General features: G+C 39.9%; 1 protein-coding gene across 1 annotated transcript in view; it reads left to right on the forward strand.

The window, feature by feature from the left end:
* LOC133572578 (calsyntenin-2-like) overlaps positions 1-18,740 on the forward strand; it is an 839,649-nt gene that overhangs the window by 803,131 nt on the left and 17,778 nt on the right. Inside the window, exons 13-15 of the mRNA XM_061925391.2 lie at positions 260-430; positions 6,013-6,158; positions 13,884-14,007. Coding sequence (XP_061781375.2) covers positions 260-430; positions 6,013-6,158; positions 13,884-14,007 — 441 coding nt within the window. The remainder of the gene's footprint in view (positions 1-259; positions 431-6,012; positions 6,159-13,883; positions 14,008-18,740) is intronic.

Genomic DNA, 18,740 nt, shown 5'->3' on the forward strand with positions numbered 1-18,740 from the left:
CTGTCTGAGGGGACTCGTTACTGCAGCAGTGTGTAGTGACGAGTAATTGGAATGGACGACTCGGAGAAGGTGTTTTGTGATCTGCACTGTTGGAATTATGGCTCCCTAACGTTTGCAGGGACCTCCCTGAGGAGAGCCTCGGGGCGGCATGACAGAATCACACCTAAACATGCACAAAGTCCTGCCATGTGACCGTTTGACAATCTATTCAATTACAGGTGTGACTTCAGATCTTCTTATTGGACGTGCGTGTTTGCAGGTCAAAGACGAGGCACTCTGGAGGAGATCATCCACAACTTGGACTACTGCGATATTCTGGTAATAGGCGAGGAGTTGAACCCTGCACAGGAGTCACTCCAACTGGGGCGCAGCATTCTGCTTGGGAAACACCTCGATGCCACCAACTCCACATCCGGGATGTCCATATATGGTTCGTTACCGTGGTGCAGAAGTATGAGTATGAGTATGAGTAGGCCTGGGCTGATAACTTATATTGCTGGAGATTGTCCCACAAATCATTGCTGATAACAACATTATTTTCATAGCAATTTAAGCACTAACGTAGGTAGTGCCTTTTCAAATTTAATTTAAGTGCCACCAAATTCAATATAAATTGGCCAGAATATGATTTGAAATAGTCACATTCCCTTAATATGATAAAAAAAAAAATGTCTTCCGTGTAAAGATTACCCAGCAGGCACGAGACATTAAAACAACGTTGAGAACTTGTTGGATTAGGTCCTGACTAGGGTTGTACGGTATACTGGTATTAGTATAGTACAGCGATACTAATTAATCATATTCGGTACTATACCGCCTCTGAAAAGTAACAATCCCGTCGTCGTCACGTCAGGACATTGCTGGTTTACGAGCAGACGAGCATGTTCGGCAGCGCACAATCACTACGGGCAGACACAGTGTGTGGACCGAAAAGGGAGAACGGACGCATATTGGCTTAAAAACTAACAATAAAGGTGAAGTTATAACTAGGGATGATGTTTGATAAGAAATTATTGAGTTCGAGCCCATTATCGAATCCTCTTATCGAACCGATTCCTTATCGATTCTCTTATCGAATCTCCAGATAGGTTGTTGTATATGGGAAAAAAACAATATTTGGTTCAACAAAAGCTCACTTTTATTTTATAAGAAAAAACTCAAATAAAATAAATAAATAAATATTGACTGTTACCCCCCTAAAAAAAAAAAAAAAAAAAAAAAATATTGACTGTTGTTACCCAAAGTGGGATTTTTCAGAAAAACAAATATATACAGTAACACAAAAACAACCTGTCTCTGTGATCACTATAGGTGTATAGATAATAATATAGTGTTAAATAAAATCAGTCCCTTGGGCACAAAACTGAAAATAATACAGCTCTCCAAAAAGTGCACTTCTGCTGCTATTGGAACATACTAACTACACACACAGGCAGACAGCTAACAAACAATCCAAGACGTCTAATACAGTTCCAAAGCAGATTAATCCATTTAGGCTCTTTATTGTTGTTGATCTTGCTTTGGCTTTTCCTGTCTTTACTTTTGTCTTGCACTGGACTGTTTTTTGTTTTGTTTTTAAACTGAAATACACACAATGACAAATGTATAAGCTATGTGATTCAATTAACGTACTGAAATATGTAAATATTAGCTTCACACAATTATACAGTACTATCATCAAACAAATACTTCTGGGTGTTGAAACTATTTCGATGGTGGAAATGTACGACTGGCAGCCATTTTAAGTCCTCAAAACATCCATTGAAACAGTGCACAAAAATCATTTTTCAATAAACATCTTACTATCAAATGTAACCACTTTCCACCTTAATATTGAGTTACATAAACAAGTTAAACAGTTTACTTACAGACTTATCTTTTCCAAGGCTTGTAAGAGCTAACACAACTTCTCTACTTCTCAATTGTCTCTTGAACTTAACTGACGTCGTCAACCCGGAAGTGCCCAAACTATTGATGCGTAGTATTTTCATATCGCCACAAGGTGTCAGTAAAGGTCTACAATCAAAAGGGCATAACATTGCCCATTTAGAATTTGTTCCCAGGGATTCGAATAAAGAACCAACTCTTTTTCTTTACTATAGTGGCCTCGATAACGGGAACCGGTTCTCAAAAAGGGATTCGAGTCCATGGAATTGGTTATTTTCTTATCGAAGAACCCGGAGAATCGGTTTCGAACATCATCCCTAGTTATAACACTGAAACGCCCTCAGGAAGAGGTGCTTTAAGACATGGCTAGCTAGCTAGGGGCTAAAGTCCATCCCCGGTCTGCAGTGTTTTAGCTACTTCTAAATCACTAATCTTCGCTTCCATGGCGACAAATAAAGTATGTTTCTTACAAGTATCATCCCTGCAGGATGAGGAATAGCTAAACATTCTTCACTACACACCGTAGCTCACCGGCGTCAAAATGTTAACAAACGCCTTTGGTGGATCTACACCTAACATCCACTGTAATGATACCAAGTACAGGAGTGTATAGTCGATAGGACTATGATTACATTGATATTTTTTAGCACCACAAAATCTTCTTTCGTTTTTTTTACATTTATATTATGTTTAGAAACTCAGGAAATATTTCCCTGGACACATGAGGACTTTGAATATGACCAATGTATGATCCTGTAACGACTTGGTATCGGATCGATACCTAAATTTGTGGTATCATCCAAAACTAATGTAAAGTATCAAAGAGAAGAATAAGCGATTATTACATTTTAACAGACGTGTAGATAGAACATGTTAAAAGAGAAAGTAAGCAGATATTAACAGGAAATGAACAAATTGATTAATATTTAATTTTCTACCACTTGTCCTTAATAATGTTGACAAAATAATAGAATGATAAATGACACAATATGTTACTGCATACGTCAGCAGACTAATTAGGAGCCTTAGTTTGTTTACTAGCTACTAAAAGACAAGTTTTTTTGTATGTTCACTATTTTATTTAAGAACAAAATGAATGCAGCTGAGATAGGCTCCAGCGCCCCCCGCGACCCCGAAAGGGACAAGCGGTAGAAAATGGATGGATTGCAATAAGAAACATATGTTTAATGTACCGTGAGATTGTATGTTATAATAAGACAATAATGCAATTTTTTGTGTTTTTTTTTTATTTAAAAAAGTACCAAAAAGTATCGAAATACATTTAGGTACCAGTACCGGTACCAAAACAACACTAGTCCTGACGTTGAGCAACTCAAACATAACATTGAGACAAGATGCTTTTTGACAACATTTAATCAATGTTGGGTTCTGACGTTGATTTGACTATTGAAATTTGATCATTTTCAAACGTGGATCCAATGTTGGACATCAACGTTGTCTCAATTTACAAATATTTTGCAACATTGTTTTAAAGAACATGTGTGTATTATCAACATTGTATCAATGTCTTGTGCCTGCTGGGTAGCTGGGATTATCATTAGTGGGTAATACGAATCATAATACATCATTATCATGATTATTGATATTATTAGTAGGGATGTCCGATAATGGCTTTTTGCCGATATCCGATATTCCGTTATTGTCCAACTCTTTAATTACCGATACCGATATATACAGTCGTGGAATTAACACATTATGCCTAATTTGGACAACAAGGTATGGTAAAGATAAGGTACTTTTTTTTTAAATGTATTAAATAAAATAAGATAAATAAATTAAAAACATTTTCTTGAATAAAAAAGAAAGTAAAACAATATAAAAACAGTTACATTGAAACTAGTAATTAATGAAAATTAGTCAAATTAACTGTTAAAGGTTAGTACTATTAGTGGACCAGCAGCACGCACAATCATGTGTGCTTACGGACTGTATCCCTTGCAGACTGTATGATATATATTGATATATAATGTAGGAACCAGAATATTAATAACAGAAATAAACAACCCTTTTGTGTGTCAAGACGGGGACTATGGTGTGTTTGTTTTCCCGAGATGCAAGTAAAGCTGGACTGGTCATGGCGTGAAGGTAAATACATATTTATTTATAACACTCAAAGGAACAAAAAGCGCGCTCAAGGCGGATGTACAAACTTGACTAACGAAACAAAAAGACTTGCACGTGGGCAAAAAACTGTGAATAATTCAACAAAAAACACTAACTGTGGCATTAATAGAAAAAAACTTACTTGGACATGGCATGAAGTGCGCAGAGGTAAAAGTGTGACAGGGGTATGAATTCGGGATTTCGCCAGGACGACGAACTGAAAACAATCAACTTAAATACTACCTACATGATTAACGAAAACAGGTGCGTGACTCAAAACGTGAAACAGGTGCATGACGTGACAGGTGAAAACTAATGGGTTGCTATGGTGACAAAACAAAACAAAAGTGCACAAAAAGTCCAAAAACAAAACCGAACATGACTAAAACAAAACATGATCACACAGACATGACATTGTGTGAATGAGTGTAAATGGGGGAGAGAGGTTTTTTGGGTTGGTGCACCAATTGTAAGTGTATCTTGTGTTTTTTATGTTGATTTACCGTATTTTCCGCACTATAAGGCGCACCGGATTATTAGCCGCACCTTCAATGAATGGCATATTTCATAACTTTGTCCACCAATAAGCCGCCCCGGACTATAAGCCGCGCCTACGCTGCGCTAAAGGGAATGTCAAAAAAACAGTCAGATAGGTCAGTCAAACTTTAATAATATATTAAAAACCAGCGTTCTAACAACTCTGTTCACTCCCAAAATGTACGCAAATGTGCAATCACAAACATAGTAAAATTCAAAATAGTGCAGAGCAATAGCAACATAATGTTGCTCGAACGTTAATGTCACAACACACAAAATAAACATAGCGCTCACTTTCTGAAGTTATTCTTCATTCGTAAATCCTTCGTCTTCGGTGTCCGAAGTGAAAAGTTGGGCAAATTTACGATCCACTGGCAGATGTTGGCGTCGTCTGGCGCTGCCTCCTCGTCTTAGTGAAGGTGTGTTCGCCTTCTGTCATCCATTGTTCCCACGCAGTTAGCAGTCTAGCTTCGAATGCCCTGTTGACACCAATATCTAGCGGCTGGAGGTCTTTTGTCAATCCACCCGGAATGACGGCGAGTATTGAATTAAGCGCGTAAGCGTGTCTCTCAATGTGCTGTTATGAGCTAGCAAATATAACAACTACACTACCCAGCATGCAACGATAGTTACGAGCATGGCGGTAGCCCTGAGAAGCGTTGTTGTATGCTGGCAGTTAGAATGTGGTTATGAGCACGCTGTGAGTAAACGTTGAGAACTCAGTTAACACGCCTCGTCTGCATTATTTATAATTAGACAGACAACACACTTAATAGGAGCCATTTTGGGGTCTTTACATAAACACACAAATGGAAATGAAACGTCACATATCCCAGCATGCACCGCGCGCTTCTTCTACGGGGAAAAAAGATGGCGGCTGTTTACCGTAGTTGCGAGACCTAAACTTTATGAAAATGAATCTTAATATTTATCCATATATAAAGCGCACCGGGTTATAAGGCGCACTGTCAGCTTTTGAGAAAATTTGTGGTTTTTAGGTGCGCCTTATAGTGCGGAAAATACGGTAATAAAAAATAAAAAAACATTTTAAAAAAAAACTTTAAAAAAAAACCCGATATCGATGATAAAAAAAAAACGATACCGATAATTTCCGATATTACATTTTAACGCATTTATCGGTCGATAATATCGGCAAGCCGATATTATCAGACATCTCTAATTATTATTAGTGTATCTCCTGAGATTTAAGTCTCCCCGTTTTTATGACCTAGTGACGCCTTTGTTTCTAACTTTAATCAAGGGTGATGCGAAAATTAAACTTAAACATAACATTGTAAGATTTATGTTATGTTTATCTTTCTTCTATCACCTCATCATTGTTCCAAAATGCTAGTGCAGTGTGTGAATGCGTAAAGGGGAGCTTTGATGACGTTATGAAGTGAAGTTTCCAATGTTAATGTCTTTTGCCTACTTCGGTTTATTCTTACTGCTGTCTCCCAACAGGTGTGGACTCCATGTCAAACTACGAAGAGGTGATCCGAGAGGTGCATTACTCCAACTGGCAACCTGCACAGTTAACGGAGAGGAGGTTCCGCCTCACATGCTCAGAGCTCAATGGACGCTACACCAGCAATGAGTTTAACTTGGAGGTCAGTGTAACAACTATAGGGCTCGAAAAGGGCATGTGATTTTGCAATGCAATGGGGGGCCCGCGGTACAGTACAGTGCACACACCCGTGGTAATATGAGAGAGCGCAACAAACTGGATTAAAATGGATAGTACAAAATAAAAATAAAATCGAGGGACCGCACCGAGACAAAAAAAAAAAGTTAAATTAGTGGAATTGATCTTGCGATTAAAATGGATCGTACAAAATAAAATAAAAAATTCGAGGGACCGCACCGAGACAAAAAAAAAAAAGTTAAATTAGTGGAATTGATCCATATGAGCAAGTCCAATGGACAAGAAATTTGAGTAAACTACCGCCGTTATCGAAACCAAACTTGTCTTTATGGAGTCAGTGAAGAATTTCAGAATGCAAAGTCTGGAAGGATATGAACTAAATTATTATTATTATTATTATTATTATTATTATTACCTACTCAGTGGCCTAGTGGTTAGAGTGTCCGCCCTGAGATTGGTAGGTTGTGAGTTCAAACCCCGGCCAAGTCATACCAAAGACTATAAATATGGGACCCTTTACCTCCCTGCTTGGCACTCAGCATCAAGGGTTGGAATCGGGGGTTAAATCACCAAAAATGATTCCCGGGCGCGGCCACCGCTGCTGCCCACTGCTCCCCTCACCTCCCAGGGGGTGAACAAGGGAATGGGTCAAATGCAGAGGACACATTTCACCACAACTAGTGTGTGTGTGACAATCATTGGTACTTTAACTTTAACAGAACCAACAAGAACTGAGGGGGAGTAGCTGTGTACGTGATGAAGAACGTCAACTACAATGTGGTAAAAATATGTCATTAGCTATTGACAATATCTTAGAACAGTGTTTTTCAACCACTGTGCCGCGGCACGCCAGTGTGCCATGAGATATCGTCTGGTGTGCCGTGGGAAATTATGCAACTTCACCTGGTCCAAAAAATATTTTTTGTAAATCAGTAATTATAATCTGCAAATAATGTGCCGTTGCTTAGTGTCTGTGCTGTGTAGAACTCGGCAGGGTAACCATTTAATACTCCATGTCAGTAGGTGGCAGCAGGTTAACTACCTGCTGCTTTAAAAGACTTTAAAAGTCGGAATGTGTCGGGTGAGACGAGGATGGTTTGTTGTGATCCTAATATGCAGACCACAGCGGGAGGCAGTGTGCAGGTAAAAAGGTATGTAGTGCTTAAACAAAAAATGAACAAAAGGAAAACGAAATGTCAATGAAGCATAGGGATGGCTATGCAAAACAAAAGGAAAACTGAACTGGCTACAAAGTAAACAGAAACAGAATGCTGGACGACAGCAAAAACTTACGGCATCCACAAAGTACAAACCCCATTTCCATATGAGTTGGGATATTGTGTTAGATGTAAATATAAACGGAATACAATGATTTGCAAGTCATTTTCAACCCATATTCAGTTGAATATGCTACAAAGACAACATATTTGATGTTTAAACTGATAAACTTGTTTTGCAAATAATCATTAACTTTAGAATTTGATGCCAGCAACACGTGACAAAGAAGTTGGGAAAGGTGGCAATAAATACTGATAAAGTTGAGGAATGCTCATCAAACACTTATTTGGAACATCCCACAGGTGAACAGGCAAATTGGGAACAGGTGTGTGCCATGATTGGGTATAAAAGTAGATTCCATGAAATGCTCAGTCATTCACAAACAAGGATGGGGCGAGGGTCACCACTTTGTCAACAAATGCGTGAGCAAATTGTTGAACAGTTTAAGAAAAACCTTTCTCAGCAAGGAATTTAGGGATTTCACCATCTACGGTCCGTAATATCATCAAAGGGTTCAGAAAATCTGGAGAAATCACTGCACGTAAGCAGCTAAGCCCGTGACCTTCGATCACTCAGGCTGTACTGCATCAACAAGCGACATCAGTGTGTAAAGGATATCTCCACATGGGCTCAGGAACACTTCAGAAACCGACTGTCAGTAACTACAGTTGGTCGCTTCATCTGTAAGTGCAAGTCAAAACGCTCCTATGCAAGGCGAAAACCGTTTAGCAACAACACCCACAAACGCCGTCGGCTACGCTGGGCCTGAACTCATCTAAGATGGACTGATACAAAGTGGAAAAGTGTTCTGTGGTCTGATGAGTCCACATTTCCAATTGTTTTTGGAAACTGTGGACGTTGTGAAAAGCCAGCATCTGTGATGGTATGGGGGTGTATTAGTGCCCAAGACATGGGTAACTTACACATCTGTGAAGGCGCCATTAATGCTGAAAGGTACATACAGGTTTTGGAGCAACATATGTTGCCATCCAAGCAACGCTACCATGGACGCCCCTGCTTATTTCAGCAAGACAATGCCAAGCCACGTGTTACATCAACGTGGCTTCATAGTAAAAGAGTGCGGGTACTAGACTGGCCTGCCTGTAGTCCAGACCTGTCTCCCATTGAAAATGTGTGGCGCATTATGAAGCCTAAAATACCACAACGGAGACCCCCGGACTGTTGAACAACTTAAGCTGTACATCAAGCAAGAATGGGAACCAATTCCACCTGAGAAGCTTAAAAAATGTGTCTCCTCAGTTCCCAAACTGTTGTTAAAAGGAAAGGCCATGTAACACAGTGGTGAACATGCCCTTTCCCAACTACTTTGGCACGTGTTGCAGCCATGAAATTCTAAGTTAATTATTGCACAAAAAAAAAAGTTTATGAGTTTGAACATCAAATATCTTGCAAATCATTGTATTCCGTTTATATTTACATCAAACACAATTTCCCAACTCATATGGAAAGGGGGTTTGTACATCCGTACAGGACATGACAATCAACAATGTCCACACAAAGAAGGATAGCAACAACTTAAATAGCCTTGCTTGCTAACACAAAGCAGGTGCAGGGAATAGCGCTCAAAAGGAAGACATGAAACTGCTACAGGAAAACACCAACACAACAGGAATGGCCACCAAAATAACAGCACAAGACAAGAACTAAAGCACTACACAGGAAAACACCAACAAACTCAAAATAAGGCAAGACGACCTGGTGGAGTTTTTTTCTTTTAACGTATTCTACTCGAGAGAACTGGTTCCAGAGCCCTTGCTGTGCGTCGAGGTGAGTCCGACTATATCCAACCGGAACTTCTCTACCTCGCGCACTAGCTCAGGCTCCTTCCCCCCCAGCGAGGTGACGTTCCACGTCCCAAGAGCTAGCTTCTGTAGCCGAGGATCGGACCGCCAAGTGCCCTGCCTTCGGCTACCGCCCAGCTCACATTGCACCCGACCTCTATGGCCCCTGCTATGGGTGGTGAGCCCATTGGAGGGGGGACCCACGTTGCCTCTTCGGGCTGTGCCCGGCCGGGCCCCATGGGGACAGGCCCGGCCACCAGGCGCTCGCCATCGTGCCCCAACTCCGGGCCTGGCTCCGGAGGGGGGCCCCGGTGACCCGCGTCCGGGCGAGGGAAATCTGAGTCTCGGTTCTTGCATTTCCATAGAAGTCTTCGAGCTGCTCTTTGTCTGATCCCTCACCTAGGACCTGTTTGTCTTGGGAGACCCTACCAGGGGGCATGGAAGCCCCCGGACAACATAGCTCCTAGGATCATTGGGACACGCAAACTCCTCTACCACGTTAAGGTGGCAGCTCAGAGAGGAGGCAGAATACGTTAAAAGAAAAAAGGTGGAGTGCCATCTCCGGGTTGGGGAGGAGATCTTGCCCCAAGTGGAGGAGTTCAAGTACCTCGGAGTCTTGTTCACGAGTGAGGGAAGAGTGGATCGTGAGATCGACAGGCGGATCGGTGCGGCGTCTTCAGTAATGCGGACGCTGTATCGATCCGTTGTGGTGAAGAAGGAGCTGAGCCGGAAGGCAAAGCTCTCAATTTACCGGTCGATCTACGTTCCCATCCTCACCTATGGTCATGAGCTTTGGGTTATGACCGAAAGGACAAGATCACGGGTACAAGCGGCCGAAATGAGTTTCCTCCGCCGGGTGGCGGGGCTCTCCCTTAGAGATAGGGTGAGAAGCTCTGTCATCCGGGGGGAGCTCAAAGTAAAGCCGCTGCTCCTCCGCATCGAGAGGAGCCAGATGAGGTGGTTCGGTCATCTGGTCAGGATGCCACCTGAGCGCCTCCCTAAGGAGGTGTTTAGGGCATGTCCGACCGGTAGGAGGCCACGGGGAAGACCCAGGACACGTTGGGAAGACTATGTCTCCCGGCTGGCCTGGGAACGCCTCGGGATCCCCCGGGAGGAGCTGGACGAAGTGGCTGGGGAGAGGGAAGTCTGGGCTTCCCTGCTTAGGCTGCTGCCCCCGCGACCCGACCTCGGATAAGCGGAAGAAGATGGATGGATGGATGGACGTATTCTGCTGGTGGTGTGCCTCCGGATTTTTTAATGAAAAAAACATGCTTTGGCTCAAAAAAGGTTGAAAACCACTGCCTCAGAATGTATAACCATTGAAATATGTCATGAAAAAAGCAAAAATGCATAGCTTCCACCTACTGACATGGAGTATTACATGGTTACCCTGCCGAGTTCTACACAGCACAGACACTAAGCCAGTGTTTTTCAACCACTGTACCGCTAGTGTGCCGTGAGATACAGTCTGGTGTGCCGTGGGAGATGATCTAATTTCACCTATTTGGGTTAAAAATATTTTTTGCAAAGCAGTAATTATAGTCTGCAAATGATGTGTTGTTCTTGAGTGTCGGTGCTGTCTAGAGCTCGGCAGAGTAATCGTGTAATACTCTTCCATATCAGTAGGTAGCAGCCGGTAGCTAATTGCTTTGTAGATGTCCGAAACAGCGGGAGGCAGTGTGCAGGTAAAAAGGCGTCTAATGCTTAAACCAAAAATAAACAAAAGGTGAGTGCCCCTAAGAAAAGGCATTGAAGCTTAGGGAAGGCTATGCAGAATGAAACTAAAACGGAACAGGCTACAAAGTAAACAAAATCAGAATGCTGGACGACAGCAAAGACTTACTGTGGAGCAAAGACGGCGTTCACAATGTACATCCGAACATGACATGACAGTCAATGTCCCCACAAAGAAGGTTAAAAACAACTGAAATATTCTCGAATGCTAAAACATAGTAGATGCGGGAAATATCGCTCAAAGAAAGACATGGAAAAAGAGAAAAAGCCACCAAAATAAGAGTGCAAGACAAGAACCAAAACACTACACACAGGAAAACAGCAAAACATGGCATGATGAGACAAGAGCGAGATTGATACATAGTTGGTTATGGTTTAAAGACATATCCAACAGTTGCGACAACGACTTTTTACTGTCAACTGAGTTTCGTTTTTTTAATGATTTCTGCTGGTGGTGTGCCTCCAGATATTTTCAACGCAAAAAATGTGCCTTGGCTCAAAAAAGGTTGAAAAACACTGCACTAAGCAACGGCACATTATTTGCAGGTTATAATTACTGATTTGCAAAAAATATTTTTTGGGACCAATTAGGTGAAGTTGCATAATTTCCCACGGCACACCAGACAATATCTCACGGCACACTAGTGTGTCGCGGCACAGTGGTTGAAAAACACTGCTCGAGACAGCACCGACACTCAACAACGGCACATTATTTGCGGATTATAATTACTGGTTTGCAAAAAAATATTTTATAATCCAAATAGGTGTAATTACATAATCTACCACGGCACACCAGACTGTATCTCATGGCACACCAGTGTGCCGCGCGACACAGTGGTTGAAAAACACTGATCTGGGCATCTGTGTAAATGTTGCAAACAGCCCTTTAAAGTGGGTGTTGTTTTTTTTTTTTTTTTTTTTTTTTTTTTTTTTTGTTGTTTTTTTTATTAAATCAACATAGAAAAAAACACACGATACACTTTCAACTAGTGCATCAACCCAGAAAAAAAAAAAACCTCCCTCACCTATTCACACTCACACACACCCACTCACACAAAAGGGGTTGTTTCTTTCTGCCAACAATACTCTGGTTTCCACAACATGGACAACACTTCTGCAAGGGACACAACACAGTCCCTGAAGCACACTTGATTGTTTGTGCTGCTGGTCCACTAACATTTTCATTTAATTACTATTTTTTCTTTCTCTTTTCTCCCTTATGTAATTATTTTTATATTGTTTACTTTCCTTTTTATCCAAGAAAATATTTATTTATCCTATCTATAAAAAAATAAAAATAAAATAAATAAATAAATAAATAAAAAAGGAAAGAAAGGACCTTATCTTCACCAGACCTGGTTGTAAATGAAATTAGCTTTGTTTAAAGGTTTTTTTTTTTTTTTTTTAAACCAGGTCCAGTCCAGATAATGTCCAAGTCGGGTCCAGCAACACACACCTTCATTCATGTACACTGAGAAAAAAAAACAAACAAACAAAAAAAAAAAAAAAAAACTGAAAATTTTGGAACACAACAGATTGCATATAATCTATAAACTAAATTACATTTTAAAAACAAAAACAAAAAAAGTATATACAGTCCAGCTTATGTTCAGGTCACTAAAAGTTAGGGAATACAACAACAGATAGTATATAATCTATAAATTATTACACTTTCAACATAAGCCTTTGAGGACTTCCCATCTTTTTTTATGTTTTTTGGCATCATTATCGTTTTCAACCATGTAACTTTCTAAAGTTAAAAAATACTGAATAAATGTTTTAAAGAAAGTAATACTAAGTGAATATCTGTTTTTGGCCTTAAAAATAAACCTTTTACCGAGTACTATAATTAAATTGATTAAATCATGATTGTCAATGAACTCTCCCAAAATAACAGAAACCACATCAAGCTTCATAAACAAACCAATCCTTAAACACATTTTTTCAACTTCCACCCAAAAAGAAGACACAATATGACAATACCAAAACAAATGCAGGGTGGATTCAGACTCCTGACAACAAAATCGGCAGTCATCTGACTCTGTCATATTCCATAATTTTAACATTTTCCCCGTGGGTAAGAAGTTATAAATAATTTTAATTTGAAAATAACGATTTTGCACATCAATAGTAGTTTTATAGATTAGTTTGAATATGGCATCCCACGGCAACGGGCAGTCAAAAAAGTCCTCCCATTTTCCAAATGTGTTGTATGGGGCAGCCTTCAAAGATTTCTTTATTAAATAAAACTTATATATTTTTCTATTTATTTTAGTTCCTTTTTGCCAACTCGAATTTCTTATTAGAGGTTTACAAACTAATAATTTAGTAGTTCCATAATTAATTATTTGTTTCCATCTTTTCCCAATGACTCCAGTTAGTTGATTAAATGAAAAGCTTGAGCAAGCATCACCATACATAGTTATAAATTCTTCATACTTCATAATCTTACCATTCTCATTTATAATATCATTGACAAAAATGATTCCTCTTTCAAACATATTTTTCCAAAAGAAAGGCTTTCCATCTATTACAATATTAGAGTTCATCCATATTATAAGTGGGTGTTGTTTATTATTATTATTTTGGCATCAACAGGCTAGCGACTTAAACAGGTTGCACTGTATTACGCCATGCATCATTTCGCAATAGAGTATATGTGATGGACAGTTGCAAAATAAAAATGTGTTTTTAAATAACTTGTATCAAACAGTTTTAATATAATATTACAAAGCCAATATTAGAATTTGACTTCCACCACCATAGTTGCATTGTTGCTCATGGAAGTCATCGTCTTCTTTCTTGACTGAATGTGTTATGGGGTTTTTTTTTTCCCACTTGTGTCCGTTTCTAAAATATTCTCTTTCTTTCACTAGGTGAGCATCATCCACGGTTCAGAGGTCGGGGAACGTGTCAGTCACAGCGCTGCTTCGCCTCAGTACATGCAGTTAGTCCACAATCCATCCATGATTCATGAGCTGTACCCTCGGCACAACTCAGGTAAGAAAACCCATCAGACCATGTTTGGCTTGGTTGAATCCTGTGGTGTCTTGTAATGTTATTGTTGTGTGAACTCTCCGAAGTCCAACATCTCGAAAAAAATTAATTTGGAGCTCAAACTAAATTGTTTGAAAAATAATACACCTCAAAAAAGTCAAGCAAACCATCAGTTTTACTTCAATAAATCTTGTGAGACTTCATCTGCTTTCTGTGATGCTACCACAGCAGTGTAGCAGTGATGGAACCTAAAGAAGAATGTTCAGTGCCTAGTAGTGTTGTCCCGATACCAATATTCTGGTACCGGTACTAAAATTATTTCGATACTTTTCGATACTTTTCTAAATAAAGGGGAACACAAAAATCGGCATTATTGGCTTTATTTTAACAAAAAATCTAAAGGTACATTAAACATATGTTTCTTATTGCAATTTAGTCCTCAAATAAAATAGTGAACATACAAGACAACTTGTCTTTTAGTAGTAAGTAAACAAAACAAAGGCTCTTAATTTAGCTGCTGACATATGCAGTAACATATTGTGTCATTTTCCATTCTATTATTTTAGACTTAGACTTAGACTTAGACTTCCTTTTTATTGTCATTCAAATTTGAACTTTACAGCACAGATAAGAACAAAATTTCGTTACATAAGCTCATGGTAGTGCAGGATAAAAAAGCAATAAGGTGCATATATAAATAAATAAATATATATAAATATATATATAAAATAACAGATAAATGTACAGATAAATATATTGCACTTTTTCACATGCGTCCATGTCTATGGATGTATGTTATATTGTCTTTTTTTTTTTTGTCAACAATTTTAAGGACAAGTGGTAGAAAATGAATTATTCATCTCCATGTTAATTTACTGTTAATATCTGCTTACTTTCTCTTTTAACATGTACTATCTACACTTCTGTTAAAATGTAATAATCACTTATTCTTCTGTTGTTTGATACTTTACATTAGTTTTGGATGATACCACAAATTTGGGTATCAATCCGATACCAAGTACTTACAGGAACATACATTGGTCATATTCAAAGTCCTCATGTGTCCAAGGGACATATTTCCTGAGTTTATAAACATAATATACATTAAAAAAATTTAAAAAAAGATGGTGTGATACCAAAAAATCTTGACATAATCATAGTGGTATCGAGTAGATACACTCCTGTACTTGGTATCATTACAGTGGATGTTAGGTGTAGATCCACCAATGGCGTTTGTTTACATTTTGACGTCGGTGAGCTACGGTGTGTAGTGAAGCATGTTTAGCTATTCCTCGTCCTGCAGGGATGATACTTGTAAGAAACTTACTTTATTTGTCGCCATGGAGGCGAGGTTTACCGTATTTTCCGCACTATAAGGCGCACCGGATTATTAGCCGCACCTTCAATGAATTACATATTTCATAACTTTGTCCACCAATAAGCCGCCCCGGATTATAAGCCGCGCCTACGCTGCGCTAAAGGGAATGTCAAAAAAACAGTCAGATAGTTCAGTCAAACTTTAATAATATATTGAAAACCAGCGTTCTAACAACTCTGTCCCAAAATGTACGCAAATGTGCAATCACAAACATAGTAAAATTCAAAATGGTGTAGAGCAATAGCAACATAATGTTGCTCGAACGTTAATGTCACAACACACAAAATAAACATAGCGCTCACCTTCTGAAGTTATTCTTCATTCGTAAATCCTTCGAATTCTTCGTCTTCGGTGTCCGAATTGAAAAGTTGCGCAAGCGTGGTATCCAAAATGGCCGGTTCCGTCTCGTCGAAGTCATCGGAGTCAGTGTCGCTGTTGTTCTGTGAATCCTGCCTTCCGGAAAGCTCGGACCACAGTTGTGACCGAAATATCTGCCCAGGCATTTACGATCCACTGGCAAATGTTGGCGTATGTCGTCCGGCGCTGTCTGCCCGTCTTAGTGAAGGTGTGTTCGCCTTCGGAGCTGTGTGAAAAAAGCCACCCGGCCTCTTCGCGTAAACTTCCCTTAACCACTCGCTCATCTTTTCTTCATCCATCCATCCCTTCGAGTTAGCTTTTATGATGACGCCGGCTGGAAAGGTCTCTTTTGGCAAGGTCTTCCTTTTGAATATCACCATGGGTGGAAGTTAGCATGGCAAGCTAGAACCACAGTGAAGGATGACTTCTCATTCCCTGTGGTGCGAATATTCACCGTACGTGCTCCCGTTCCACAGTGCGGTTCACAGGAATATCAGTTGCTGTGAAATACGGTAGTAATCCGTGTGCGGATGGAGAGATTGCGTCTTTTTATGAACCGGATCCTTGTCGCTTAGTAGGAGCCATTTTGTGGTCTTTACAGATGTAAACAGGAAATGAAACGTACGGTGATATCCGCGCGTTTTTTCTTCTTCTTCCGGGGGCGGGTGGTTGCTTACAGTAGAAGAAGAAGCGCTTCCTGTTCTATGGGGGCGGGTGCTTTCCTTGGCGGTTGCTTGCGTAGAAGAAGAAGCGCTTCCTGTTCTACCGGGAAAAAAGATGGCGGCTGTTTACCGAAGTTGCGAGATCGAAACTTTATGAAAATGAATCGTAATAAAGCGCACCGGGTTATAAGGCGCACTGTCAGCTTTTGAGAAAATGTGTGGTTTTTAGGTGCGCCTTATAGTGCGGAAAATACGGTAGTGATTTAGAAGTAGCTAAAACACTGCAGACAGCGGCTAGACTTTAGCCGCTAACTAGCTAGCCATGTCTTAAAGCACCTCTTCCTGAGGGCGTTTCAGTGTTATAACTTCACATTTATCTTTAGTTTTTAAGTCAAAATGCGTCCGTTCTAGCCTTTTCTGTCTATACACTGTGTCTGCTTGTAAGTACTCTGTGATTCTGCGCTGCCGAACATGCTCGTCTGCTTGTAAACCAGCAATGACACGACGTGACCACGACGGGGGCGGTTGACCGGTACTTTTCAGAGGCGGTGTAGTACCCAATATGATTCATTAGTATCCCGGTACTATACTAATACCAGTATACCGTACAACCCTAGTGCCAGTACAAAATGAGTATGACAATGCATTAAAAATAGATACATTTCATACGCACATTTAATTCCAGACATGTCTACAAAAACGTCAGCAGGTGATTGAATCACACTGCGAACCCTCCTCACTCTCCATTACGTCTCTGCCAGGTGTCTTTTAAGTGGGAGTATGGTTATTATTGTTGTTTGATTGCAGAGTGATTAACGCAGCCGTACACATTCGCAGTACATGACAAGAGTGCAAGAATGTTAATTAAAACATCGCCTGTGCAGTCAATAACATTTATATGATGGAGTGAACCTGGAATTAATTTTCTATTTACAAAAAAATACATTTAAGTGCGTGTACATGTCACTTCTAATCAGCTTCTCTTCGAAAAGCGTTCCCTCGATTATTGTGGCGTTACGTCCCAGGCCCAGCCGTGGTATTTTAATTTCTATATTTATTTTAAGGTTTTATAAATAGTTTTTCCCACTTGTTAGTCACCTTGTTCACACTCTTATAAACACTTCTTATGATCTTTTAATTATCTTCAAAATAGTGCCGTGTCCAGACTTTTTTTTCAGGGGTGGAACTCATATACCTGTCAGTCTACCACCAGGGGAAGCTGTAGTTACTATACTAGTTTACCACCACCAATTATGGAATTAATCTAGTAAGACAATCGCTGACATTAAATAATAATGTATTTTAAAGCATTGAGCTTTGTTTTCTGCCAACATGGTAGACTCATATGACACAACAGGTGTGTGTCATGTTTTTCTGTCACATTGGGAAAATGGCTTGAAGGCTTAAAGAGGAAGATGACACTATATGGACAAAATCCAAAACCAGTGAAGTTGGCACGTTGTGTAATTCGAAAATAAAAACAGAATACAATGATTTGCAAATTCTTTTCAACTTATATTCAATTGAATAGACTGCAAAGACAAGATATTTAATGTTCGAACTGAGAAACTTTTTTTTTTTTTTTTGCAAATAATCATTAACTTGGAATTTAATGGCAGCAAAACATTGGAAAAAAGTTGGCACAGGGGCAATTTTACCACTGTGTTACATGGCCTTTCCTTTTAACAACACTCAGTAAACAATTGGGAACTGAGAATGCCAATTTTTGAAGGTTTTCAGGTGGAATTATTTCCCATTCTTGCTTGATGTACAGCTTAAGTTGTTCAACAGTCCGGGGTCTCCGTTGTGGTATTTTAGGCTTCAAAATGCGCCACACATTTTCAATGGGAGACAGGTCTGGACTACAGGCAGGCCAGTCTAGTACCCGCACTCTTTTACTATGAAGCCACGCTGTTGTAACACGTGGCTTGGCATTGTATTGCTGAAATAAGCAGGGGCGTCCATGATAATGTTGCTTGGATGGCAACATATGTTGCTCCAAAACCTGCATGTACCTTTCAGCATTAATGGTGCCTTCACAGATGTGTAAGTTACCCATGCCTTGGGCACTAATACACCCCCATACCATCACAGATGCTGGCTTTTGAACTTTGCGCCTAGAACAATCCGGATGGTTCTTTTCCTCTTTGGTCCGAAGGACACGACGTCCACAGTTTCCAAAAATAATTTGAAATGTGGACTCGTTAGACCACAGAACACTTTTACACTTTGCATCAGTCCATCTCAAATGAGCTCGGGCCCAGCGAAGCCGGCTGCGTTTCTGGGTGTTGTTGATAAATGGCTTTCACTTTGCATAATAGAGTTTTAACTTGCACTTC

The sequence above is a fragment of the Nerophis lumbriciformis genome, linkage group LG30 (assembly GCF_033978685.3).
Source record: "Nerophis lumbriciformis linkage group LG30, RoL_Nlum_v2.1, whole genome shotgun sequence".
Classification (NCBI taxonomy): Eukaryota; Metazoa; Chordata; class Actinopteri; order Syngnathiformes; family Syngnathidae; genus Nerophis; species Nerophis lumbriciformis.